Source organism: Trametes versicolor, assembly GCF_000271585.1.
Source record: "Trametes versicolor FP-101664 SS1 unplaced genomic scaffold TRAVEscaffold_2, whole genome shotgun sequence".
NCBI lineage: Eukaryota > Fungi > Basidiomycota > Agaricomycetes > Polyporales > Polyporaceae > Trametes > Trametes versicolor.
In genome coordinates, this window is record NW_007360322.1 from 1,328,723 (window position 1) to 1,353,368 (window position 24,646).

Here is a 24,646-nt window from a genome sequence, read left to right on the forward strand (position 1 = left end):
ATACCTGGAGCCAAGGGGCGCGGGAATCCTAAATGGTACATTACAAAGCAGGTCTGTAGTACGACTAATCCATGTCCAGAATATTCTCCCTTATTCTCCTACTTTCCCTTCATTCCTAGTCCTTTCCTTCTCCTTTATCCATCCTTTTCCTGAGCCTGTCAGGGATTTCCAGAACATTCTAAGAACCTTCCCCACATATTCTTGATGTTTCCCAGGAGTTCTGAATGGTTTCCAGGGAATTCTTGAAGGGGAACACTGAGTATTCCAGTGGTTTCCACAATATTCCGCAATGTTCCGCAACATTCCGTGGGTTTCCGGCATGTTCTTCCTCCTGTCTCCTTGGAATATCCTGGTGTTCCCTGGCTCTCTGATGCTAGGCTGTCATGTGCACATTGTCTGGAACCTTCTAGAACCTTCTGGCAATTTATGCACCTTGGTCAGCTGAAGTAGTCTAGCATGTTCTCCATGACTGCAGATGATCCTGTGTTGATGGCTGGGTTCCTCCTGTTCCTGAAGTTTCCGGTACCTTCCGGAACTGTCTCCTGACCTCTGGGCTAGTCCTAAGCATTCTGGTGTCTGCTAGGTTGGTCTCTGGTCCTAGGTCTGTCTGGTGAGGGTGCTCCTATTGCTGGCATACCCTGGACTGTTCCGGTAGGCCCATGTGCCAAACCAGTTTGGTGCATGACAATGCTTGACAGCGTGCGCACCGCTTCGGCTCGTCCATGTCCCGCCGAACTAGAATCTTGCGCCCTGCAATCAGAAGACCCTTCAGTGCTGTGTTCGCCTGATCAATGCCAGTCACCGTGAGCATCAAGAATGCCGTGCGCTGCCCCGCAAAGCGGCGCTCCGCCGGTTTGATCCATTCGGCGCGGGCGATGGCGTTGGGCTTCAGGAGATGTGCCGCCTCAATGGCTCGCAGGGCGGCTTGATCGTGCGGGTCGAACGTGACAGGGACTCGCTCTGCGACCAGTCTGTATGTTCACTCGACCACTTGCGCCGCCATACCCATCTTGCGTGCGAAAGGCTTGGCTACCGTGGGCTTGAGGAGCCATCGGGCTGCTTCGATACTTGACATCGTGAACACCGTGTCCCCGTGGGGCAGAATTTTGGCTGCTTCCACCGTGCTCCCCCCGGGCGCTGTGAGCCCCGCCCTGTCCATCTCGTCCAGCACCTCCCGAGCGCAGTCTTTCAGCATGCCCTCCCCGAGGGGCTCACCGCTCTCCAAACTGAGCGTCGCCCCCCGGACAAGAACCTGGCGCTGCAGCAGGTCGGCGAGTGTGGCCGCGCGGCGCACACGCACCGGCGCTGTCTCGATAGTTAGCGTGGAGACGGCGGGTACAGGCTCACCAGGGCGCGCACCCAGCTGTGCGGTCTCCTGTATCCCCTCGCGGGCCGCAACAAGTGCACTCTCGGCCTCCTTCACCCGTTCGCAAGCCGCCCGAAGGCAGGCCGACCCCCCTTCCATCTCTATCTTCATCCTCCCGATCATCTCCGTAAACTCGTCGAGCCGATCTTCAACGTGGGAAGTGTGGTGGTCGAGCCGGAGGCGCAGCTGGCCCTCCGCGCGCTCGACGACAGCATCGCTGACCGCGGATTGGGCGTCGTGGGCGAGGACCCCCTTAGTGAGGTGTGCGAAAGCGAGGATGCCCCGCTTGGCGAGATCTCCAGGCGTCGAGAAGGCGAGATGCAGCATGCCCGAGATCAGCGATTCGCTTGAAAAGGCGTTGTCGCCTCCCGGGATCAGGTCATGGCCCAGTAAGAACTCCATCGCGGCTCCCAGGTCCGGTACGAGCTTCTCGGCTTCCATCCAAGCTTCTTGTGAGGTGAGTATCGTCTTTTTTGCTGTCTTTCTGGTCGGTTTGGCTGGTGCGCTGTCGTGGGCGCCTATCCTCGTAGGCGGCGTCGGCGGCGTGCTGGCCGGCCTCGATGGCGGCGGTCGAGCTCGAGCACCCATCATGCTGGCTGAGATCTGACCATATCCGTAGAAGTACTAAAGACGAGCCCCAGTGTGCTAAAGACCCGCACGAAACGATCCTCCCCCTATGAGGATGTATCGTGGGAAAAAAGCAGCAGGTGGTGGTTGAGCGTCAAGAAGGGTCCCCAAAGAGCTCTTCGAGCCCTCGACTTTACAGCATGTGCCTTGAGAACTATACGGCGATGCACAATCGAGGGTGCGGCTCAGGGTCGCACCGGGCCCGAAGTGCTTATTGCCGCGTCCCGGGGGCGGGGAAGAGTGCCCTTGATAACCCCAAGTCTTTGAACTCAGTCACAGAGGGGCGCTCGGATGTATGTGTGAGCCATATTACGCGCGGATCCCCAGCCAGCCTCACTGAACGCTATGACACATCCCACGAATTTAGCTTTCGCTTAGCAGGCGAACAGAAGTCTGTCGTGCACCGGGCCGCCTTGTAACCGTGCGTTCTTGGATGTGCGGAGCAAGGTCAGGCGGTGGGATCTTGAGTTGGTCCCGCTGTCTGCGTTGAGGCCAATGATGCGGTCGGCATATGAACCTGGCTGCTCCGGACATACACGCAAAAGTTCGCCGGCACTGGTTACATGTACACTGTTTATGTTCCCAGGTGAGTTCTTCCCCCTTTCGACCGCATGTCCCTGTTGTCTCTTAGGCTCACCTCCATAGACCCCCTTCGTGAGCGACCGCGCTCAGTGTGTCGCCTTAGCCCTTATTCGGAGTCAAATCTACCGGGAGGCACTGCGCACTTGCGCCCAAAGAATCCCGCACACAACGGACAGAAGTGAAACATCATGATTCCAAAGGCGATCGCGGTATCGGAATCGCGAGAACGCCATAGTCTCCCAGTCATGTCGTGCGCCGACTCGGAACTGACGACGCTCATCTCAACATTCACGTATCGCCATGCCATAGAACTCACTCGGATCCTGAAGATAGGCGGTGTACAGCCTACCGACGCTCCGATAACATCGTGCCAGTGGCACCCCAGACATCGCGGCCTCCCAGCAACTGCCAAGTGTGACCTGCGGGTCAACTTGAATGTAATCGCTAAATCACTGCCAGTGAGCACGGCGTCACCTAGGGCGCGTGAGTCTTCCTCTCTGGCGGATCGATATGGGGGCAGAAATAGAGCGAGCGTCCAGTGCAATGGGCAGCTCGCGGTATGTGCACGATAGAAAACGCTCACCGGCACCACAGCCACAGGCAACTTCATTCTTTAAGTACCGATGGCTGAGGTCCCCATCTTCACCGAACACCTCGCCCCTATCCTGATGGAACCTGAGCGCCAAGAAGAATTTTTGTACTTCGGGGAATCCGCTGACTCTGATAGCGCTCACTCGCCGTCGGAGGGGAGTGCCTCCGATATTTTACCAGCCATGTCGCAGCAGCAGCTCGGGGTACGTTCCTAGCGCCTTGACTATGCGAATACTCATTTCAACCGTGATATTGTGCAGCGCGACGGTGTAGCCGATAGGACGGCTGTCTTGGACTCGCAAGACATGTTGAAGTACAAGGGAGCCGACGAGTACTAGAACAGAATGTATTGCGTTTGGCTGAGCTCTGCAAACGCATGAAGAGCGAGTGGCGTACATCGGGAGGTACATATACTAGCTGCTGACTAATCAATACCATATACGGATGTACCTACGAGACTGTCCAATCCCGAATTCCAACAAGACATCCCATTCTCTCCCCACGATACCTTCCCGGCACACGCCATGACCACAGTGTTTCCCGGGTCGAGCCACTCTTACCTTGGAGCGATGCATAATTACGGCGACCCCATATCACCGGCCCTGGTGAGTCTATGCTCGGCCGAACAAAACAAGATCGCTTTGCGTGGTACTGATGTAGTTTGGGCTCCTGAATATAACAGGAGCACGCGCCATTTGTGCCGTATTATGGGCGGCAAGGAACCGACAGGTATCACCATGACCTGCCACAGACACTTGCCCGTGATCAATATGTTGGAATTTGGGATCGGACAGTCTCGTAGGTACATCCGTATATGGTATCGATTAGTCAGCACGTAGTATACTGTAACTTCCCGACCAATCCGGCGGAGGTTTGGGGTGTGACCGCCCGGATACGAAGCGGCGCTGCCCAAAAAGCGGCGCGACCGGTGGTGACCGTGACCATCCGGTACGAAAAGCGGCGCGCGGCCCCGCAGGGCCGCCAAAAATGCCATTTAGGGGCGTGACCGGCGCCGGACCACAGGCGAAAAGCGGCGGAAGCCGCTGTGACGCGGGACAGACCCCCAAATGCGGGGCGGCGGAGGTCGTTGTGACCTGTGACCCGCCGCTTTGGTCGGGAAGTTACAGTATCTACCTCCCGATGTACGCCACTCGCTCAGCTTCATGCGTTTGCAGAGCTCAGCCAAACGCAATACACTTTGTTCTAGTACTCGTCGGCTCACTCGAACTTCAACACAATACGCCTTTGCTCAAAGGGTTTCCCAGCGTCAACTCGGAAACGACCCTCAAGGCCAACAGTCGCTGGACGCGCGCTATCGCTGGGACCCCGTACATGGTACCAGCTTAAATCACCTGGCACCTCCGTTTATCCCCGCCTGGCAGTGGGCCAACGGCGGAACAAATCACACTTCGCGGGCCATATCCTCCGGCCAATGCCCCGTATATACCTCCGCTTCGGGGGATCAATACACGGTATGAAGATTATATCCAAATCGTCCACCGCCCCTCGGCTAAAATGTAACGGTGCGCTCTTCGCGGTCGCGCCAGATATTACCGCAGACGCTCTACGAAGGAGGCCTGCGTGCGGCTAGACTGCACCCTGTTATACAGTTCTACGGATTCAACCTCCAAAGCGCCTTCCAGGAGGACGTGCAGGGTCTAGTCGATCCTAATGGACAAGCCTTTCAAGTTCAGCTCAAGCAGAAGATGACAGTCATATTCCTAGTACGTCCTTCGGCGTATTTGCAGCTGTTGCTCGCGGCTCACTGGCATGCGGGCTCGAAATACAGTTCCCCGGCTGGGAGAGATACTCTCGCCAGGTCCACGTTCACACAGCCAACAAAACCTCGCACACGCGAGGAAAGTTGGCGAACGTAATCGCGAAGGAGATGGTGCAGTTCATGGTGAGCGAAGATCAAGATTTACTGAGAATCCTTCGACGCCAACGCTCACATTGGATGTTTCGGGGTTAGGCCGCCACATCGAAGGAGGGGAGGCCGTTGCGGTCCCAAGAGGGAAAGATCGTGGAGCTGCAAGACCTCGTCCTGGTGGACATCTCTCACGTCTCCCAGGGCAGCCTGCAGCCCACGATTGGCGTCATCCGGCGCTCCTAGATGGCTCCTGGGCCAATAGTTGTCGGACTGAGGGCGATTTCTACACGTATCATTTGCGCGGAGAATGGACTACTACGAAACCATGGCCAACTCATATGTGACTTTAGAGGGAATGAAGGAAGTTGTGCATATATGTGTGCCGGTATGACGACTTCTGTGGGCCGAGCACCGGCGGCGCTTCGGCGCAAGAAACCCTCTCCCACGTATAAAGGGTCTTTGAATGTGACCTTCGCACGACCCGAGACATACATAAGCAATAGCTTTGGACGCTGTACATGTTCCCATAAGTCCCTGAATATTGCGAAGTAACATGCCAGGCGACTCTAAGTTCACACCGGGAACCGTGAGGAGTAACGCATGCCATAGGAGGGAGTAGTAGTGGTATACCGGCGGAGAACTGCAACATCTGGGTATGTAAATTACGTTGGGAGACGTGCTAACCAAAATATTGCTGCGGAATACGGGGTGACGACGGTCGAACGAGCGGGGGACCGCACATGAGTACAATGTGACGATTACGGAGCGATGAATGAAAGTAGCGATGGGTGCTTATAATGAGTATGCGCCGGAAGAAAGAACGGTGTGATGCATTTGCTACAGTCTGTGTTTGGCCGAGAATATGGAGAGACGGTCCAGAGAGGGGGAAGCGAGACAGCAATGAGAGGTATAGAACTATAAGCGGGCAATGGGGCGCCTAGAAAACGTCCAGCGAGTTTGGGCAGTTCGCGGCGGTATGCCCGCGTTCCTCGCAGTCCTCACAGATGACTTCGGACATGTCGTCCGTTGACACAGTGCTCAGCCTGCTTGACATCCGCGACGGGGCGTCCTCCTTGAGAAGGTCGCACGTAAAGATATCGTGGCCCGGCCTCTCGCAGATCTCGCAAACCTCTTCGCCGGTCTGGCCCAGGTTGGACGATAATGTCGACGCCGAAGACGCAGGACGATGCATAGGATCCTCGGGCAGGTCCGTCTTGGAGGACTTCCTTTGACTCCGAGAGACTTTGTCCCTGAGCCGCTCGACTTCCCGTTCGAGCTCGTCCTCTCGGTAGATCTATGAGTGATATCAGCCTCCATACTACTTGATACGCTGGGCGATCCATGTACCTTGGATTCAATAAGCGATTCAAGCTCGCCAATCTCCTTGTTGAGCTGCGTGATCTTCTCAGTATCAGTCCCGTGTTCACCGGGCAATGGACCTACATCATGAATTTGTCGCGCGCTCTTCATCTCAACATCTGCAAGCCTCTTGCGAAGCTGCTCGACCTCGGTCTGTAGCCATTGTCAGCTGAGTATTCGCTGCATGGCGGAACTCTACATACCTCATACTTGGTCTTGAGTTCCTTATAACTACGCTGCAGCGCCTGAATGTCATCCAGTGACGGTGTCCCCGGCGAGGGCGGGTTCTCTCCGGAGAGCATCGCTTCTTCTCTCGCGATACTCCGCTCCACATCTTCTTCAAGCGATTTCATATCCTGTTTATAACGTGTCAGCGAGTGAATTGACAACCACCAGTCCAAACATGGACTTACTTCGCGAAGCTGCTCTGTCTCCGAGAGCAGAAGCTTGTTCTCCGCCTCAAGGGACCTCAGCCGCTGTGCAGACGCCGCGTTCTCCTTCTGCAATTCCTGCACGATATGCCTACGAACGGATGCGTCAGATGAACGCATTTTGCCCGACAGCGAGCTACGTACTTGAGCCCGGTGATTTCATCGCGTGCCGCGGCCAAATCGTGCTTCGACGATGGAGACGGCGGTGGCCGAGACTCGAAGCCGTTGACGGGGGCGTCGCGATTGAGCTTCTTGCGGACAAGCTCCAATTCCGCTGCCCGCCCGTTCGCGAGTGCACGAAGCTCTTCGACCACACCTCGCTCGTCCGCAAGCTCGGCCTGCGTGCGCTTGAGCGACTCTTGAAGCTGTGGCGGATTTAGAACAGGGGTCCGTAGTGATGGGGACGGTAAATACTCACCGTCTGCCTGTCTTCTTGTAACGAGTATAGTTCGTCTGATAGACCGCCTTGGTCGCCATTGATCGCCCGCGCCTGCATAAGCTGCTGCTTGAGCTCCGCAATCTCTTCCTGAAGCTTCGCGCGCTCGCTGTTGGCACGGGGCGCAAGCTCGGCAAGCTTCTCCGCAGACGTGCTCGCCGTCGCTGCAAGGCCTTCCAGATCCTATACAGTGGCACCGATGAGCCAGAGTTCCTCGGAGCGTGCGTCGCGTCTGTGTACTTACCGCAATCTCGTTTCGCAGCGTCTCGATCTCCGCGCGCGCATTCTCTAAGGCAACGGTGTTCTCGCGGAGCGCCTCCTCCATCTCCTCCACGCGGTCGCGCGCCTTTTCTTCCGCCTTCAGCACGCGCTCCGACTCCTCCCGGCGCTCGGCCAGCTCCTTGCGGATCGCCTCCTCGCGGTCCTTGTAGCGCTTGATACGCTCGTGTACCGCGACCTCGTCGCGCTCGTTGGCCGCGCGCAGGTCCTCGAGCGTGTCTTCGACCGCAGCGAGCTTCTTCTGCAGGTGCGAGACCTGGTCCCGCAGCATTTCGTTGTCGATCTCCGCGGCTGACGTTGCCTGGCGCGCCATGGTGCCGGGGGAGGGCGGACGCGCTTGGTTGCGCACTTGCTCCTCCAGCGAAGCGACGAGATCCTCGAGCTCGTATCTCCGGCTGTCCGCCGCGCTCAGGCGCTCCTCGTACAGCGCGATCGTTTCCTGCACAGTTCGATCAGCCAGACTGCGCGATCGGCACATAGCATGGAACGTACCTGACCTGCCCGGCGCAGCTCATCGACTTGCGCACCGAGCTCACGGCGCTCCTCCTCGAGCTCTGCGTATGCCTTCTCGACGCGCGCCTCGAGCAGTGCGATCTCCGTGTTCTTCGCCTTGACCACGGCCGCGCTCTCGCTCTGCTCGCCCTCGCGCACCTCAACGGCCTCCTTGAGCTGCACGATAAGGGCGTCACGATCGTCGAGCTTGCTCTGCACGTCGCGCAGTCGGGCTTCGCCGTCCGCCCGCGCCTTGTCGACGTCCCGCGCAGCTTGATCCGCCGTGCGCTGGAGTGCCTCCACCGTCGCGTCGCGCTCCGTGAGCGCACGCTCTGCAGTGCGAGCGGCTGCCTCGAGCTCTGCGACCCGCGTGGCATGCCTGTCGCGCTCTGCGACGAGCGACTCGATTCGCTGCGAGGCCTCCCGTTCTGCACCATCCGCCCGGGTGCGCAGTCGTTGACTCTCGTCTTCTGCAGCGTCCAAGCGCGCTTGCATGCGCTCTAGCTGACTCTGCATCTCGACCAAGTGCGTGGAGCCACCCGACGACGTGCGAGACTCTGGTCGTGGACTCGACGGTGTCTTGCTGGACAGAAGTCCCGCGATGCGATCCTGCAGAGCCTTGCCGTTCGACTCCAGGTCAGTGAGTGGTAGTGGATCTATGGGTGTCTGGGGGCCATTGAGGGATACAGAACGGCTTGAAAGTGTAGTACTAGACGGAGATGCTGGTGGGGGCATGGCTATCGCACTCGGTATACGTGCGCGCGGTGTATTGCTGAGTGATTGGCGGGTCTTGGAGGGGGTAGTGGACGGCATGCCTATTCCGATACCGGATGGCCTTGCCATGCCCAGGGCCTTCGGCGTATTGAATGGAGACCCGGTGAGGCTACGGGTAGGAGAGGATAGTTGTCTGGAAGCATGTACAGGGGAGCCGAAACCCGTTGATCTTGTGGGGCTAGCGGACCCTGTCCCACGCGCAGGGCTCCCCGTCGATGTCCTCGAAGTGAGCTGCTTCGCAGTCATTCCTACGTACTTCGAGGCGCGAGATCCAGGCGTGATATTTGTCTGCACATTTGTGGTGCGTCCGGGCGTAACCAATGTCCGTGCAGTAGTAGCCGAAGGACGCGGACGCGCTGAAGGGGTAGGGATACCAGGTGTACGACGTCCAGTCGAGGCGGCAGGCGTCACTCGACCGTTACCTATCGAAGGTGTTACCCGGCCGTTCCCTATTGATGGGGTGACCCGTCCGTTGGATACTGAAGGCGTCCTGCGGCCATTTGCTATTGATGAGAGAGCGGAGGGAGTCATCCTGCCGGATGCTGAGAAAGAGGGGGTCATTCGTCCGCTACGGGTCGACGCAACGGAGGAGGGTCGGGATATCCCAACGGTGGGCGCGGACAATTTGGTGGAGGCCACGAAGACGCCACAATTCGGTGGACAAGTAAAATATTGTCGTCTTCATTGAGGTCGCGTCAGTGAGTATACTGCAAGACCACGGCGCAGGGAGTGCAGAAAGCGCAGGTAGAATGAACAGTACGCCAGAACATGGTTGTCTGCGAGTCTTCATAGAAAATTCACTCACCCAGCTACAGCGCCATTATTCTTACCCTTGCCGGCGAACCCGCCACTGAGCTCGACGCCAGCCCAAAGGCCAGGCTTGCCCTCGATTTCTCCGAGGTACCTGAGGATACCCTCGAAGCCGAGGGACTCGATCCGGACATTATCGTCCACTTCGAACGATCGACCAGCCCTGCTCACGCTCCGCGTGAAGACATCTGACTGGCGGCTGGGCGGACGCGCAGAGACCCTCCCGCTCGAGGATGCCGGTGTCCTGACGTTCCCAGCGCTGACCGCAGACGAGGAGGACGCGGCAGAGGTCGGACGCGCTGCTATAGTACTAGCGGTGAGTGATCGAGCGCCAAAGGATGAAGCAGATGTGGAGGGCGAGATGGAGGACGCGAAAGAGAGGTCACTGCCGCGAGAACCGCGGTGCTGAGCGGGGTCATTGGCGCGGATGGCGTCCACGAACGCTCTGTTGATGAATTCGTCCTCGTGTGTCGCGGCCGGGGCGCGGTTGGCGGCGGAGGAGGTGGAGCGGGGCCTGAGGCCAGGGGTAGGGATGCTGCTGGGCTTGCCGGGCGTCGGGATGCCGGAGACGCGGCCTTTACCAGGAGTGACGGACATTAGGGGTCATCGAACGGCGTGTGCAGCGTTCTCGTGAACAGGAGGAGGAGAAAATGGGCGAGCAGCTAGGGAGAAGGAACAAGAACGCTGAGGTTCGTAACGCGTCCCAATCAGTGTCCATCACTCGCGCTCCCCGGGGGCCTCCTCACTATCCGTACCGAGCGGTGTCGGCGGTCCCGCTGTGCGCGTTGTGTCCGGCGCTTCCGCTTCTTGCACTCGTCCACAACTCCGGCGGGTCTCCAGAGCAGAGCAGCGGTCGCTCGTACAGTCACAGTGAGTATCATCGCAAATTTATCGAGAGCGGATGGGAACTAATACCTACAGTAGAAACGCACCATGCCGCGCATATCACCCTCGCTCGCTCGCCTCCTCGCTCGTCCGCCAACACTGGCCGCAAGGACGGTCATTCCGCGTGCCGCGACCTCCTCCCCCTCCTGGTCTTCTTCCTTCACCCCGCTGAGGCCTATTCTTCCCCCCTCCATCGCGTCGTCATCTCTGCTCCCGCTCAGGTCGCTCGTCTCGCGCTTCAATCTCGGTCTCAGCCTCCCCTCCGTCTTCTCCCCGCTCGTCCAGGTGCGGCACAACACCAAGGGCCAGGAGTACCAGCCCTCGCAGCGGAAACGCAAGCGCAAGCACGGCTTCCTTGTCCGCAAGCGGAGCGTGAACGGGCGCAAGATGCTCGCCAGGAGGGCCGCCAAGGGCAGGCTTTTCCTGTCGCACTGACCGGAGGGGTTAGGTGAGTGCTTAATATGTCACCCTCGCTCTGTTCATTGACACGAATACGTCGCAGTGCTTCTAGACGTCGTAGTCGTAGGGTATCACTCGGAAAACTACCTCCATTGCGACCAGTTTTACATGTCGGCTCTACCTCTACTCTTGCATAATACAGCGCCGTCACGTACACAAGCGTGCCAAAACCTGTCATATCGCCGGACATGCGGAAGACACGTCTGTTCACGAAACAAATGCGGTTTCACGAGCTCATCACGGTGAAGCAGTGAGCTCGTATCAACATCGACAAGGTTCAAAGACCGCGCGCCCTCTTCCTTAGACCCTTGCATGCTGCTAGCAAGTAGCATATATGCTTCAAATAGAGCGTCAGACACGCGCAGGCTGGCAACAGGTTCCTTCATAGAAGGTAATGCATATGCACTTGCAAGGCTATAGTATCCTACAAACGACTCCGCTGTGCATAAGGCACAGCGCAAAGCAATACGACAGCAAAAGGCACGGCAGGCGATATCAGGCAAGGTAAGGTGTCGCACATTCTCGGAAGCATCTCCCCCCCCCTTTTCCCTCACCGCGTCCACCCGTCACTCACGCCTGCAGCGGCTGCCGACTCCGCCGCGCAAACAACGGCTCAACCACCCGTCTCCCGGGCGCCGCCGCCGGGTCGTCAAACACCGCTGCGTCCGGGTCCGCATCTTGTGGGTCCGCGACGAGCATGCTCTCGTCCTCGCTCTCCTCTTCACGCATCGGCGAGAGGGGCACGCCGCGCATCGCGAAGAACCCGCGCTCGATCGACTCGACGAGCGCGGAGATTGGGGTTTGCGCGACCATGGCGTGCGGCTGCACGCGCTGTTGCTCGGGTGTCCGTGCCTCAATCTCTTGTGCTGGTGGCGGGAGCGACAGGTAATCCGAGGGCGGGATGGAGGGAAGTGGCTCTGGTGCTGTTGGTGGGGTGGAGGCTTCGACCTCGGGAGATGGGGAGACGGGTTTCTCTGAAGGGGATTCTGGGTTGGAAGCAGGGAGAGGAACACCTGCGGGTGCAGGAGGCGGAGAGCTGAAGTCGATGAGAGGCTCTTCCGATTGTTGCTCCTCTGGCGTTGGCGTAGTAGCGGGCGGACTCCGCACCTCGGCCTCGTCCGATGTTGAGGTGTGTTCTGGTTCTGGTGTTGTAGCTACCTCGACAATCGGCTGCTCTACTTTGAGGGCGGGGCCCGTGACCTCTTGAGGGACATCCGGCGGCAGCACTTGAGCTCCAGCCTTGGGTGACTCCGGCAGCGGCACCTCGGAGGGAGACACGCTCTGCGCCCTCGACGGTGGCTCTTGCGTGCCCGCGCGAGACTTGACGCCTGGCTTGACCACCTTTCCGTCCTTCGTCACAGGCTTTGAAGGAGGCGCAACCGCCTTCGTACCCGACACGGCACGAGGCTTCTCTCGCACCGTGACACTCGCTGCACCAGGAGCTCCAGGACGAGGGGGTACAGCGGCCTTCGACGATGGCACCGCCCTGGAACTCAGCTTCCGCAACATAGCAGGCGCCTGCTCTTTCTCCTTCTCCTGCACCTTCTCAGCTGCCCGCGCACGTGCACTCGCCGTAGTTGTCTGTACGCCTCCAGACGCCGTTCTCGCGTGTCGCGCCGCCGCTACCGCTGTCGCAGTGGCTACGGCGCCCTTCGCCGAAGACCCTGCGCCGTGTGAGGATGCAAGCTTCTTCGCCTTCAATGCCTCGTCGCGCTCCTTCGCGGCCGCCACTGCTGCATGCTGTGGTACTGCCGGCGTTGACTGGCTGGTTGAGATGACCCGTGGACGTATAGGCCCGGATGTCGTCTTCGGTTTCCCTTCAGCTGGCTGAGGTGCCTCCTCCGCGTCAGGAAGTCGAAGCACGCGTCGCGCACCGCCAGTAGGACGCTCCTTCACCTCGGCGCCGTCTCCCGAAGAGGACTTCATAGGCATCATCACCGGCCTGATCGGTCCAGAGCGGACAGTGTTCGTCGTCCTGGAGGAGCTGGCCGCCGTGTCTGCAAGAGCAACTCGCTGTGGCCCGGACTGCACCCTCTCCGGAGGCGGGTGTTGCGGGAAGTAAAGGTCGGTCGCGGAGAGCGGCCGCTGTGGGCCGGAATGCGTGGGGATGTAATCTGGCGGAAGCATGTCAAGTTTCGCCACCCGCCTGGGCTCTTCGCGGGCACGACGAGCGGGGTTCTGTGGAGGCGGAGGTGGAGCGCTGACCTCGGGAGTGGGCGCACGTATCGGTCGCTTCGCCGCGGTTGTAGATGAGGTGGAAATGGTGCGGACGTGTGCGGAAGGGCGTACGGCGGTCGTCGCCGTTGCAGCAGTCGGGTTGGAGGGGTGATGAGGCCGAGACGAAGTCGCGTGCGACGGCGCGACGACGTCACTATTTACGGAACGGGTGGATTGCGAGGATGCGGGGCGGCTCGGCGGTTGGGAACGGATGACGGCGCCCTCCTTGATGTCCAGGTACTTGCGGATGGTAGGCGTGAGGGGAGTAGTAAAACTGGCCGCGTGTAAGATGTTTGCATTATGTCCGTAAGGACGGCACGCACCTTTGCACCCTGCCTGGGAGTAGGATCTTGTATGCATCGAATATCTTACGAGACACCTTGCGGACGTCCGCATTCGCATCCACGGCAGTCGCCCTGATGATTGCCTCGATATCCTTCGCGCGCGCCTCCTTCTCCAGATCAGGCGGGTTGAAGGTGTTGAGGCAGAGCATAACCGCTTCCGAAGCGGCGAGTCGGAGAGACACAGACTTGTCCTTGACGGCCTCGACAAGATAGTGGAGGATAGCGGGACTCTGGGTGTACTCAATGACGGCGTGGATGCAGCCCTTCCCGCGATTGACGAACACCTTGTTCGCGCGCGTGCATACCGTGAGGAGGGTGGGGAAGTACTGGGGGAGGAGGGGCTCAAACGAGCGATCCAATGCGCTCACCGCAGCGGAGATAAAGTCTGTCGCAGTGCCAGAGAGTCTTGTGCGTTCCGAGATGAGGGCACTGTTGATGGGGCGCGAGGAGGCGCGGAGGGCGGCGACTAGGTCGGATGGGTATTTCGCGGCGTTCCCATTGCAGAGGGCGGCGAAACGGGAGAGAGCACGAGCGATAGCCTCCCAGGTCTCCTCAGTCTCCGTACGGGAAACGGCATCTTGCACAGATGCGAGCTCATCGTGGAGGTGGACGAGGGAGGTGCACTGTCTTCGACGTTAGACGGCCGACGGGTAGAAACCTCGCAGAGAAAAAGACTGACCTCAATGGATGTTACGGGGGCTTTAGCAGGCATGTACTGTGGAAACTGTGTTTGTCAAGCTCGTAGAAGAGGTTCAGGAGGTGGTGCAGATGGAGAGAGCGAGAGATCGCGAACGCGGAGGACAAGTTCGTGGCTGAAGCTAAGCGGCCTGGCACGCGGCGCCCCCTTCATTTGGTTCGTTCACTGGGGTCACGTGACCGCGGTGTCGCGTCGGCGTCTAAATGCTTTCGACCCGACGCGCCGCGACGTGATTACCGACTCCTCCTGCAGGTCCAGAGCCTTCCGAGTTATGTACTAGTTGACGTGTAAGCAGCTCGTCTAAGTCACGAAGAGAGTGAGGGTAATGCAGCTCACTAGTACCAATAGCACCATTCCGGCGGACTCTGTCGCGCCACCGCTGGCTTATATACTGCGTCCGTCTTCATATGAGTTTCACCAGTTGCACTCCGTCTGGCTTAAAGTAGTTGTAATCAGGGAGGATATACTATTGTTACACCACGAGGGATTGATATTGCATACATGTAGGTCGTCTACACAGAGCATATATGATTGTACCTTGTCCGCAGAGTACTAGCAGTACACATTCGAAGCCGTCCGCACACACTTCTTTTCAACATTCAACTTGAGGAATCTGGGGATCACAAGTCCTCACTAAAGGGACCTGTTAGCTATTACAAAATTCTGGGGGGTGAAGAGCATCAGCACTCACATCGACGACCTAAACCACCGCGGCGCCATGCCGTCCGGCGTGATCCAGTACTTCTCCGCCTCCATCGACAGCTCGGTGCCCCAGTAAGTGCCATGCGTCGCGAGCTCGCCCGGCCCATCCACCCCGAATTCGAGTTGTAAGTCCTCCACATAGCGCGCCGCGGTGTCGAACGCCTCGCGACGAAGAGGCTCGCCAGTGTGCATGCGCTGCGGGACGCGTAGGGTCACAGATTTGAGTGGGACGCCTGCGCTAGCGCGGGCGGCCAGCACCTCGGCGATGTGGGGAGCTAGTCTTTCGAGCTGCTCTGCCAGAGGTGCCTCGATGCACAGCATGGTGAGAAGGGGGCAGCGAACCGAAGCACGCCCATCCGAGCCATCAGGGAGGAGCGGGAGGAGCAGCTTGTCGTCCAGAGCGCAGCATGACGTGCAGCTTTCTTCAGAAGATGTGGGTTTGGTGGAAGCTGCGGGGAAGCGTAGAGATACTAGAGAGGATGTATTGCGGAGGATGTCCTGCAGCTGGTGTTGGTGCCGGAGGGGAAAACGGTAATCGTGCTCGGCGAAGAAGTCGAGTGCGCGAACGGATCCGAAGGGAAACATGGGTTGGAGGCGGCCGAACCGGAGGCCATCGGCGCATTTGAACCAGAGCCCCGAACGGTGGCCTTCCGCGACAACCCACTGAGTATCACGGGAGATAGTGCATTCGAGGCGAGTCAAGCTTTGCATCCAGTCTCCATCCTGCAGTTGGTGACGCTGGAACAGCTCCATTGACGCCAAGGAAGCATGATAATTGGAATGGCTATCCAAAGCCACGAACACCTCTGCGGGTAATATCAACGAGGAAAGTAAATGAAGTGAGGTGTCAGGGTCACAAGACGTGCATAAGAAGAGCTTGAGATGAGGGAGCGACGCCGGTTTCAAGGTATTAGGCTGGGAACGCGCCGAGGGAAGGCGGGACAGATGAAGATATTGAAGCCGAGGAGTTTCGACCAGCAATGATGAGAGTCGCGCCAGGGTTAGCAAATCGCAATACACCGAACCGAAGCAACTGCCCAAGAGGAGGTGTGTGAGGTTGGGGAAGTGTGCGCTCGGCACCCAGTGACCTTCCCCGAGGCAAAGGGCTACGCCTTTTAAGGTCGATACGGACTGCTCGAACGCCGCCGCGTCAATATGCGTTGAATTCGCCGCTACGGTGACGCATTCAAGGCGAGAGCTGCCGACCCCCGTGCTCGGTAAAAAGAGTCTGCGGTCGTGCCCAATATCAAGTCGTTGCAGTCGAGAACCACTGCTCCCGAATATTCGCTCTAGGTGTGATTTAGTCGCCCCAAAGACGGTAATGGAGAGAGGCGCCGCCTGAGAACGGTGAATGAAGGTGTCGGCTCTCTCCTTCCGGCCGTAACTGATGCATGTCCACAAGTGGGCGGCAGCGAGCGCAACATTTCGCCACATCCGGCAGACGTGCGTAATGGGGAGGAGCCTGTGGTATGCCGGCTCCGTAGCGGGCGCGCCATGGCCCTGGACCTTTCGAACGGAGTTGCGAAGAGCATATCGCTGGTCGCGGAAACTGGCGTATTCGAATACGAGCGTGAGCAGCTCTGGAGGAAGCTTGCAGACCGGCATGTCCGCGTTCAAGTTGGACTTGATCTTCGAGATCGCGTACGTCATGATGTGGATCGCCGACCATTGCTACCAGAGACAAGTCAGTGTAAGTGCTGTTGGAAGACCAGTGACAAGATGCGTATACCTCGTCGCGACTACAACACAAGGACGTCAGCGGCGTGAACCATGGATGGGAGCATCAGTACTCACGACAGGAGATGTATGTCGTGCACGAGGGAAGGCTTCAGTTGCTCCATCATATCGAGAAACGGGAGGAATCCGTCGGTCGTGACGGTAGGCATTGCTGAGAGACCGATATGAGGAGGCAAGCGTTTTCTGGAGAAGGCTCGCGCGCGATGGAAGTCTCCTGTCGGTGTGATTCCCGCGGGAGGCTCTTATAAAGTACAAGCGCGACTTGCCGGTAATCGAGACTAATCGAGATTCGAGATCGCTTGACCGACTCCGAGTTTCTCGGAGGGTGATCTGGGCGCCTAGATGTGATTGCACCTTGTACCTTTACCGCGACCATGGACTTCGACGAGTCATCCACAAGCAAAATCCTCACCCGCGAGTTCCTCGCCGTCGTCCTCGCCGGCTTCGGCAACGAGTGAGGACTTTGTGCGAGTGCACAGTTGTGACGCTGACCGATGTCCAGATTGCTGCCTTTGACAAACAATCACGGCGATGAACCATGTCCAAAGGCGCTGCTACCGATCGGGAACAGGCCGATGCTGGAATATCCACTTGCGTGGCTGGAGCAGTCAGGAATCACTGGTACGATCTGAAATACTGTGTTTTGTACGCAGCTCATTGCGGGGCAGACGTCCTGCTCATTTGTCCAACATCCCAACGTTCCGCAATGTCAAATTACGTCCAATCTGGCGTCTCTTCACACCTGCCCTCTCTCCGCATCGACCTTCAGACGTTTGAAGAATCACAAGACATGGCTCCGGGCACATGCACACTCCTCCGACATTTCTCGTCGCGTATCAAGTCGGACTTCGTCGTCCTCCCTTGCGATTTCGTCCCGCCACCCTCGCTCTCGCTTAGTCAACTGCTGAACCGGTTCCGAACGGAGTCGACATACGAGGGGGCTATCGCCACTGCATGTTTCTATGAGGCGGGAAAGCCTGATAAGGGTAGCGTCACGGAGGATTGGGGCATGCTTCCGGTGAACACGCCCATCGTTTTCGATGAGCGGACAGGAACTCTACTTCACGTGGATACGCCGGACGATATAGACATCAACAACGAGCACTTCCTGGTCCGGATGAGTCTATTGTCGCAGTAAGCCACATCCATTCGCTGCTCCCACTGTTTCGGTGCGGGACCTCATCTCGCCGACTACTAGATATCCTCGAACCAAGCTCTCCTCCAGCTTCAGAGACTCCCACGTCTACGTGTGCAGGAGGACTGTATTGGATGTGCTTCATCAGAAAAGCCACTTCGACTCGTTGAGAGAAGAGTTCATCCCATGGCTATGCAAGCCACAATACCAGAAAACGCGGCGGGAGAAGTACGGAAACGGTAAGCCCTGAATTCATTTCAACCGATCATGCTCTTCTATCACTATGATCCTATTACTCATTCGCGCGGTCAACAGTGCTCAATCCAGTGACAAACAGCCTATCCCAGGCACTGGCACTCAAACACTCAACCCTGCATACACCGTCGCGCAAACAACACGTCCGGCGATCGGCGGCCGGCTCTGAGGACGGCGACGAGCACCTGCGCTCGGTAGTTCCGTCACCAGTAGAAGACGACGACGAAGAGTCCGTCGAGCCCAGTCTGCGCGTAGGGCTCGTCACACACCGCTCCGACGCCGGCTTCGCGTCCCGCGCGAACAACCTCCACGCGTACCTAGAACTGAACCGCTTCGTGAGTCCACCCTGCCCAATTCGGTCCCCGCCTCGGTGACCGACTGTGCCTCCCCGCAGTTCCTCGGCCAGACGACATACGCGCTCCCGTCTGACCCCGAGAACCGCGCGCTCATCGACCAGAAGGCGCAGATCTCGGCTGACTCGATGGTCGGCCGCTCGACGCGCGTGGAGGAGCGCGCGACGATCAAGCGCTCCGTTGTCGGGAAGCACTGCGTCATCGGCAAGATGGCGCGCGTGGTGGGCTGCGTGCTGCTCGACCACTGCGTCGTGGCGGACGGGTGAGTGCTCCGGTTGGATGAGGGGGGAGAGTCGCCCGTTAACGTGTGCATATCGCAGGGCAAAGCTGGAGGGCTGCATTCTGGGGACGTACACGAAGGTGGGCGCGAAGGCGGAGCTCTCGCGCTGCGTGACCCAGCCGGGATACGAGGTCGGCGCTGGTGGTAAGTCGATCGCGCAGCCTTTGCACCGCATATATTCATATTTTGCGTCGTGTAGAGACGGCGCGGAACGAGAAGCTCGAGACGTCCGACTGGACGGCGCAGGACACCTCCGAAGACCAGGAGTCGGACGAGGACAGCGAGGAGGCGTCGGATGATTCCACCGAGGAGAGCGAGTAGACGGACGATCACGCGTACTATATAGAGAAGTGCAAGATAGGAAGAAGAGTTCATATATGCTGCATGTATGCTAGTGACACAAGAGTACAACAGTACAGTCGGACGGCGACATGCGAGCGCAGAGCAGTAACAAAAGAAACATAAATTCATGGCGGCATGAAGAGACAGACCGAAACCCGTCCCGTGCGTGTCTATCGGTTTCGTTGGGTGTTTCCTGCCATTTGAGACCCAAGACCCTGCGCGAACCGCGCACCACGTCCTCCCCGTGCGCCGCCTACAAAAACGCGATGATGAGTATCGACGGTGGCCCCTGCAGCGAGCGATGACTTACCACGTGCGCCACCTCTGCGGTCGCCCCGGCGGTTCCGCCCCTCCGTCTGCTCGCCGCGCTTCTCGCCCTTGCCGCCTTCCGCGCGCTCGTTCCAGCTCGAGCTGATGCCGAGCTTCTGGTCGAGCGCCTTCTCGTTCTGCTCGACGAGCGCGTTCACCTTGTCTGCGAGCGTCTGCGCTAGTTGCTGTGTGCGCGTGAACTCGACGCGGTTGAAGACGACGACGCCCGCGGACTGGTCGAGCGACGCCTCGAGCTCCTCGTTCCAGATCATCTTCGACACGAGCGAGGTGACCGCGCGCAGCGGGAGCGCAAACGTGCGCGCGAGGAGCGACAGCGCGAGCGTGCGGTAGTGCGGCGCGTACGTGAAGAGGTACGTGCGGAGGCCCTCCTCCTGTATCCGCTTCGCGAGCATCTCCTTCACCGTCGCGCACTCGGGCATCAGGCTCCAGATCTTGATGCTCTGGATCAGGTCCCGGCACTTCTCCCACTCGCCGTTCTGCAGCGCCTTGCTCGCCTGCATGATGTGGTCGCGCGTGCTCTCGGGCGGGCCCGTGAACACCTGCCGGTCCGCGAAGTCGAGCAACCGCCGGAACGGCTTCGAGATCACCTTGCGCCGCTGCTCCTCCGAATCGATGCTGGCGAGGAGGGGGATCTCGACGAGCATGCTCGAGACGAGGAACGCCGCCTCGAGGAGCTCCGTGTTGATGTGCATGTGGAAGGGCAGCTGGCGCTGGCGCTCTGCCTTCTCCTGCTCGGGTGAGAGTACCTGCTGGTACCGCTGCTGGTGGACGCCCTGGGCAAGGAGCTCCTTCACGCGCTGCGTCGCGAAGATGTCCTGAAGGGTTGCCTGTGCCTCCTTGATAAGGCCGCACCGGAATGCGCTCAGACCGAGCTGTACGACTGTCCTGTTGTACAGGATCTGGGTGGCGACGTCGGCGTTGTGGATCGACTCTTGCAAATGTGACATGAGCAGCATGTCGCGAGCTGTGTGGAAGTCGTTATGGAGGGCGTAGTGGAAGATGTGGCAGAGCATGGCGCGGGTACGGAGGAGGGAGTTGCCGGACTTGTATAGGTGGATGCAAAGGGAGTGGATGAGGGAGGATGTCTCGCCATCGGCGGCGATGACGATGGAGGGCTTGATTTCTGAGGTGGCAATGCTGGCTTCGAGCGCAACAACAACGGGATCGGGCTGAACGATGCGTTGTGAGGGACGTTCCAGACTAAGTGAGGTACGTATCTTACCTTCGAGTAAATGTGTTCTAGACGGCGCATGATGACGCGGCCTAGCGGGTCTTCCTGCTTGGTCTTCTCATACAACGCCTGGGCGCGGCAGATCGTGGAGTACAGAACCTTCTCATCCTTGAGACGATCGACATACTCCGTCCCATGGGGGTCGATGTTCTGCAGGCTCTTCGTGAACTCGTCGTCCAGACGGTCGACGAAGCTCATCACGCTTCCGCGGACCCGAACAATGCCATCCTTCTCGGTCGCGGGAGACCGCTCAAGAAGCTCGTCGTAGTCCTCCGTGATCTCCTGGATGGAGTACCCCGACTCGCTCACCACAACCGTGATGAGCTGGTCGACCTCCTTCTGCGCGGAGTTCCACAGATCGGGGGGCATGTGTGTGGCCACCGAGGAGTTGTAGTCGAAGCGGGCGGCAATCAGCGCCAAAAGGACACGGATATTCTGGTAGGGCGTGACGGAGACGTTGAGCAGCTTTTCAAGGATGCGCATTTGCTCCATGCGGTCGGTGTTCTGGCATGGTACGTGAGCAAAAGAAAAGAGATGACGGTTCGTATGAATTCTGACCTTCTTTCCGCGGTTCTCCTGGACTACCTGGAGATTCTTGAAGATGTTTTCGGGCGAGAAGGTGATGCCCTTGCCACCCTTGGTCACGGTTGTAAAGTCCTCATCTTCCTCATCCTCGCCTTTCTTGGGCTTCTTTACCCGGGCTGGTGTGGGGACAACCTCGGGCGCAACTGCGGCGGTGTACTCCTTCTCAAAGGCCTCAGGGTCCTACACAAATAGTGAGCACAGTTAAGCTAGCACGATCACATTCCTGCGCACCTCCTGGAAGCGCTTGAGCTCAGTCTCGTACTCCTTGCTCGTCTTCTTAACCTTCTGCTTCATGGCAGTCAGCGCACGAGCATTGCTCGCGTTCATCTTTTTCTTTGACTCCTTGTCCTTCGCCACTGCCGCCGTCAAGGACGTCTCCAGGTTTCCCAGTGTGCGGAGGAAGAACGGCGTCACGGGCTCCTGCACGTTCTGCTGCCTCTGCACCATCCGCACCAGCTTGTCGAACTCTGCACACAGCGCCTGGTAAGAACCGCACCCAGACGTGCGGCGACATTCCCGATTATTATGAGCACGAAAAAGGGCGCACCGGTCGAGATCGCGACCCAGTCGTTGATCTTCAGCGCATTGTCCATCAGCTTGCCCGTCGCCTCCATCTCGTCGAGCCGCTTGTCGCGCGCGCTCTTCACCACCCGCTTCGTGTCGTCGTCCGAGTCGTCCGAGGACGCCCCGTGCAGGAACCGCCCCACGCGCGGCTTGTCCTTGTCCTTGTCCTCGTCCTCGCTCATCTCGCTCTCCTCATCGGACGAGTCCGAGTCCGAGGAGCTCGAGTCGCCCGCACTCTTCAGGAAGCGCGACATCGCTGGTTTCGCCGCGGGTGCTGCTGCCGCCTTCGGAACACCGCCCTCGTCGTCGCTGGACATGAGCTCCTCCTCCTCAGAGGACGAGCTCTCGGAATCGGAATCGCCGGCTTGACGGAAGAATCTAGACATCTTGAAGATGTTGTTTTGTGTGCAGTCGCCGAGAGGGAGGGGTAGGATTGCCTGCGGCGGGAGTGTCTGAGTCGACGATGTGCAGCAGCAGCTCTGAGCCGAGTGCCGCTGTGGGCACACAAAAAATTAGGTTTCGCCCTCTGCTGACATAAGCAGATGCCTATATCGGGTAAGATTGGATGGGCGCTACCATCCTAGCACTCCCTCCTCAACTTATGTCACTAATGGCTCTTTCCAGCTATTCTCAGATCGATAGCCCCGTGCAAAGCATACACAGAGGCATTCGCACCCAGATGCGGCGGCTCCGCTTCGCGTGAGGTGGCTAGCAGGTCGCGAGCACCGCGAAGAGGTGCGCGTACTTAGGCGCGTACATCCATGTCCTCCCCGTGTCGCTGCCTGAAACCGCTGTCCGTGACTGTTTTTTCGACAGGCCTATCGATCTGAGGGCAGCTGTCATGTTGTCGACTCACTCGCATATCTCTGGTGGTCATAAGGTCGTATTTAATATTTGCGAATATTGAGCGCGTAAAGAAAGAATAAGACTACGAGGTATAGTACAGGGTCATACACTAAACGTCCTGTATCCTGTGGTTATCTCCAGTTTCGGTCCCGTCTTCGTTTTGACGCGCCGCTACGAGTCAAAACCTAGTGGTGAGTCGTGCGGTACCGCTCTGCAACGTAGCTGGACCTCATGTTAGGTTTGTTTTACACTGATGACATGTGAAATACGCTTACCCCTCTCCTGTCCACAGCGTGAGCAGGCCAACAGTGACCGCAGAGACAGTGCGCCTGTCCCAAGAAGGCCTGTCCCAGTTGGTGTACGAGAAGTAGCCAACGGCACCGAGAATACCGGCGTTCACTACATGGTATGAAGATCAGCATCTTGAACATATCCTGACAACAACGAATAGCTTACCAACGCCAACAAGTCCACCGAGGACGCCAGGGCGAAGGATGTGCTCACGGGCGACCCGGTAGAGCGCCGCGCCTTCCTTCTTGGCCTTCTCGGCCTCGCGTTGCCCGCGGGGGGTCTCGCTGTACTTTTCCGCAGCGTAGCCCTCTCCGGTGAAGAGCGCAAGAGCGGCGGCGACAGTCGACGCGATGGCGCGCGTGTCGCGACGAAGATGGGGCTTTGTGTAGTAGGTGTATGCGGTGCCACCAATCAAGCCAAGGTTCACTGCGATGGACGTGAGTAAGTCACGCGACGCGCAACAAAAATGCTAGAGACGTACCGAGACCGACGAGACCACCGGCGACGGAGGGCTGGAGAATGTAGTACTTGGCGACATTCCACAGGTAGAAGCCTTCCTGCTCTGCCTCGTCAAGATAACGGCGGCCCTTGCTCTTGCGACCGCCCTTAGGTGCGCCCGGCGTAGGCAGGTCAGCGGGGATGTCTTGGACAGAGGTGGTAGTCGCGGGATGCTTCTTGAAGTCGGAGGAGACGATGTTGACCTTGGCACCATCATCGGCAATGTTGTTCGCGCTAGGGGGTTCAGTGGTGAGGAGGCCTTGGTCCGCATGGGGCTGGTTGATCAGGTTAGGGCCTTCCCATGGAGGAGGGTGTCTGTTGGGTGAATTACCTGTTGAGAAGGGGGCGGCGCGTTGTGAGCAGCGACGGAGGCGTACGACATTGTGAGGAAGAGGTTGGGTGGGCGGTGACGAAGAAATGAAGACGGGAGGGCGACGATGGATGGGCCCCGACGCTCGAGCGGGGTTTATGTATCGCGCAGATAATGACATCATCGGTCGTCCCTACGTCAGAGGAGGAATCCGCCGCGCGACAACGCGTCCTCCACCACAAACGCGGAGGCGCCCGTGTAGAACGCTCTGCCCTGGACCAACACCCGACCTCCCGCCATCGCGCTCCCCACGAACGCCCCCGCCGCCCCGCCCGGCCGCGCAGACAGCAGCGAGTCGAACCGGACGCGCTCGCCGTCGCGCAGGAGTCCCTTTGCCTTCGCCAGCGCAACCCGCGCCGACACTCCAGACCCCGTCGGCGAACGGTCCAGCTGCTGGTCCGCGAAGAAGCACGCGCCCACTCTCCCGCCGTTCATTCCGCCCAGCCCGACCCAGCCCTCGCCTTCATCAACCACTATCACCCCGTAGAGGTAGTCGAGGTCAGCCGCCAGTCCATGTCCTCGGAATATCTCCTTCCGCGCGCTCACTAGCTGCTTCAATGTTGCCGTAGCCGCGTCCAACCGCTTCACGTTGGCCCCGTCCCTGATGCACTCGAATCCAAGCTCCTTCTCCTGCACGATGACGTAGAACGCCCCGCCATACGCGACGTCAAACTTCACCGCGCTCTTTCCTGCATCTCGTAGCTCCTGCCATCGCAATTCTTTCTTTGTATCCTTGTTTATTGCCCTCGAGGGCCGAGCCCTATGGTAGGCAATACATCGCGGGTGTCTACGGGATGGGGTGCGGTGGAGATCGTCGAGACATGTGTAGGGGGGTGGGGGGGGTGCGAGCGGCCGGAGCCGCCGCGAGCACAGTAGTATGAGTGTAGAGGCAGCGAGCTAGAGAATAC

The 24,646-nt window shown here is 58.8% G+C and overlaps 10 protein-coding genes across 10 annotated transcripts in view; 2 read left to right on the top strand and 8 right to left on the bottom strand.

The window, feature by feature from the left end:
• TRAVEDRAFT_84003 (uncharacterized protein) overlaps positions 1-976 on the bottom strand; it is a gene marked incomplete at both ends in the record, with an annotated part of 3,172 nt that extends 2,196 nt beyond the window's left edge. The window contains one exon of the mRNA XM_008036060.1: positions 671-976. Within this exon, the coding sequence (XP_008034251.1) occupies positions 671-976 (306 nt within the window). The remainder of the gene's footprint in view (positions 1-670) is intronic.
• A 3-nt stretch (positions 977-979) lies between these two features.
• On the bottom strand, positions 980-1,957 carry TRAVEDRAFT_17372 (uncharacterized protein; the record flags this gene model as incomplete). Its single annotated transcript, XM_008035267.1, has 1 exon — positions 980-1,957. The coding sequence occupies one exon, from the start codon at positions 1,955-1,957 to the stop codon at positions 980-982; it is 978 nt and encodes a 325-aa protein (XP_008033458.1).
• Positions 1,958-3,198: 1,241 nt separating this feature from the next.
• Positions 3,199-5,279, top strand: TRAVEDRAFT_43140 (uncharacterized protein; the record flags this gene model as incomplete). Its single annotated transcript, XM_008035593.1, has 4 exons — positions 3,199-3,369; positions 4,777-4,890; positions 4,956-5,069; positions 5,139-5,279. The coding sequence occupies 4 exons, from the start codon at positions 3,199-3,201 to the stop codon at positions 5,277-5,279; spliced, it is 540 nt and encodes a 179-aa protein (XP_008033784.1).
• Positions 5,280-5,973: 694 nt separating this feature from the next.
• TRAVEDRAFT_34134 (uncharacterized protein) lies at positions 5,974-10,696 on the bottom strand (the record flags this gene model as incomplete). The annotated part of the gene is made up of 13 exons (XM_008035452.1): positions 5,974-6,330; positions 6,384-6,428; positions 6,480-6,548; positions 6,599-6,751; positions 6,809-6,917; positions 6,971-7,191; positions 7,245-7,445; positions 7,507-7,980; positions 8,034-9,095; positions 9,126-9,286; positions 9,380-9,486; positions 9,613-10,062; positions 10,533-10,696. The coding sequence occupies 13 exons, from the start codon at positions 10,694-10,696 to the stop codon at positions 5,974-5,976; spliced, it is 3,573 nt and encodes a 1,190-aa protein (XP_008033643.1).
• Positions 10,697-10,766: 70 nt separating this feature from the next.
• TRAVEDRAFT_85044 (uncharacterized protein) lies at positions 10,767-10,937 on the top strand (the record flags this gene model as incomplete). Its single annotated transcript, XM_008036062.2, has 1 exon — positions 10,767-10,937. A coding segment is annotated over one exon (171 nt), but the record flags the coding sequence as incomplete, so codon positions are not given.
• Positions 10,938-13,476: 2,539 nt separating this feature from the next.
• TRAVEDRAFT_34135 (uncharacterized protein) lies at positions 13,477-14,120 on the bottom strand (the record flags this gene model as incomplete). The annotated part of the gene is made up of 2 exons (XM_008035453.1): positions 13,477-13,988; positions 14,105-14,120. The coding sequence occupies 2 exons, from the start codon at positions 14,118-14,120 to the stop codon at positions 13,477-13,479; spliced, it is 528 nt and encodes a 175-aa protein (XP_008033644.1).
• A 719-nt stretch (positions 14,121-14,839) lies between these two features.
• Positions 14,840-16,807, bottom strand: TRAVEDRAFT_43144 (uncharacterized protein; the record flags this gene model as incomplete). The annotated part of the gene is made up of 4 exons (XM_008035594.1): positions 14,840-14,852; positions 14,911-16,592; positions 16,651-16,660; positions 16,716-16,807. 4 exons carry the CDS (start codon positions 16,805-16,807, stop codon positions 14,840-14,842), a joined length of 1,797 nt encoding a protein of 598 aa, XP_008033785.1.
• A 234-nt stretch (positions 16,808-17,041) lies between these two features.
• Positions 17,042-22,179, bottom strand: TRAVEDRAFT_26379 (eukaryotic translation initiation factor 3 subunit 8). Its single transcript, XM_008035346.1, has 13 exons — positions 21,717-22,179; positions 21,401-21,636; positions 21,143-21,349; positions 20,576-21,088; positions 19,334-20,522; positions 18,881-19,276; positions 18,722-18,825; positions 18,443-18,663; positions 18,109-18,383; positions 17,857-18,032; positions 17,327-17,792; positions 17,161-17,279; positions 17,042-17,112 (listed from the first exon to the last, which is right to left on the bottom strand). The coding sequence occupies exons 1-6, from the start codon at positions 22,117-22,119 to the stop codon at positions 19,194-19,196; spliced, it is 2,631 nt and encodes an 876-aa protein (XP_008033537.1). The 5' UTR covers positions 22,120-22,179; the 3' UTR covers positions 17,042-17,112; positions 17,161-17,279; positions 17,327-17,792; positions 17,857-18,032; positions 18,109-18,383; positions 18,443-18,663; positions 18,722-18,825; positions 18,881-19,193.
• Positions 22,180-22,599: 420 nt separating this feature from the next.
• Positions 22,600-23,785, bottom strand: TRAVEDRAFT_26380 (uncharacterized protein). Its single transcript, XM_008035347.1, has 5 exons — positions 23,700-23,785; positions 23,352-23,643; positions 23,036-23,296; positions 22,855-22,978; positions 22,600-22,801 (listed from the first exon to the last, which is right to left on the bottom strand). The coding sequence occupies exons 1-5, from the start codon at positions 23,748-23,750 to the stop codon at positions 22,765-22,767; spliced, it is 765 nt and encodes a 254-aa protein (XP_008033538.1). The 5' UTR covers positions 23,751-23,785; the 3' UTR covers positions 22,600-22,764.
• Positions 23,786-23,903: 118 nt separating this feature from the next.
• TRAVEDRAFT_84985 (Diaminopimelate epimerase-like protein) overlaps positions 23,904-24,646 on the bottom strand; it is a gene marked incomplete at both ends in the record, with an annotated part of 3,216 nt that continues 2,473 nt past the window's right edge. The window contains one exon of the mRNA XM_008036063.1: positions 23,904-24,470. Within this exon, the coding sequence (XP_008034254.1) occupies positions 23,904-24,470 (567 nt within the window). The remainder of the gene's footprint in view (positions 24,471-24,646) is intronic.

Bases quoted from the DNA above. Each gene is read 5' to 3' on its own strand.
- TRAVEDRAFT_26380 (XM_008035347.1), bottom strand. From the start codon at position 23,750: ATGTCGTACGCCTCCGTCGCTGCTCACAACGCGCCGCCCCCTTCTCAA. The intron at 23,644-23,699 runs GTAATTCACCCA...CTGATCAACCAG, and splicing joins CGCCGCCCCCTTCTCAACAG to CCCCATGCGGACCAAGGCCT. The intron at 22,979-23,035 runs GTAAGCTATTCG...CATACCATGTAG, and splicing joins CGGTGGACTTGTTGGCGTTG to TGAACGCCGGTATTCTCGGT.
- TRAVEDRAFT_26379 (XM_008035346.1), bottom strand. From the start codon at position 22,119: ATGTCTAGATTCTTCCGTCAAGCCGGCGATTCCGATTCCGAGAGCTCG. The intron at 20,523-20,575 runs GTAAGATACGTA...CGCATCGTTCAG, and splicing joins TAGAACACATTTACTCGAAG to CCCGATCCCGTTGTTGTTGC. The intron at 19,277-19,333 runs GTAAGTCATCGC...GCGTTTTTGTAG, and splicing joins CCGCAGAGGTGGCGCACGTG to GCGGCGCACGGGGAGGACGT.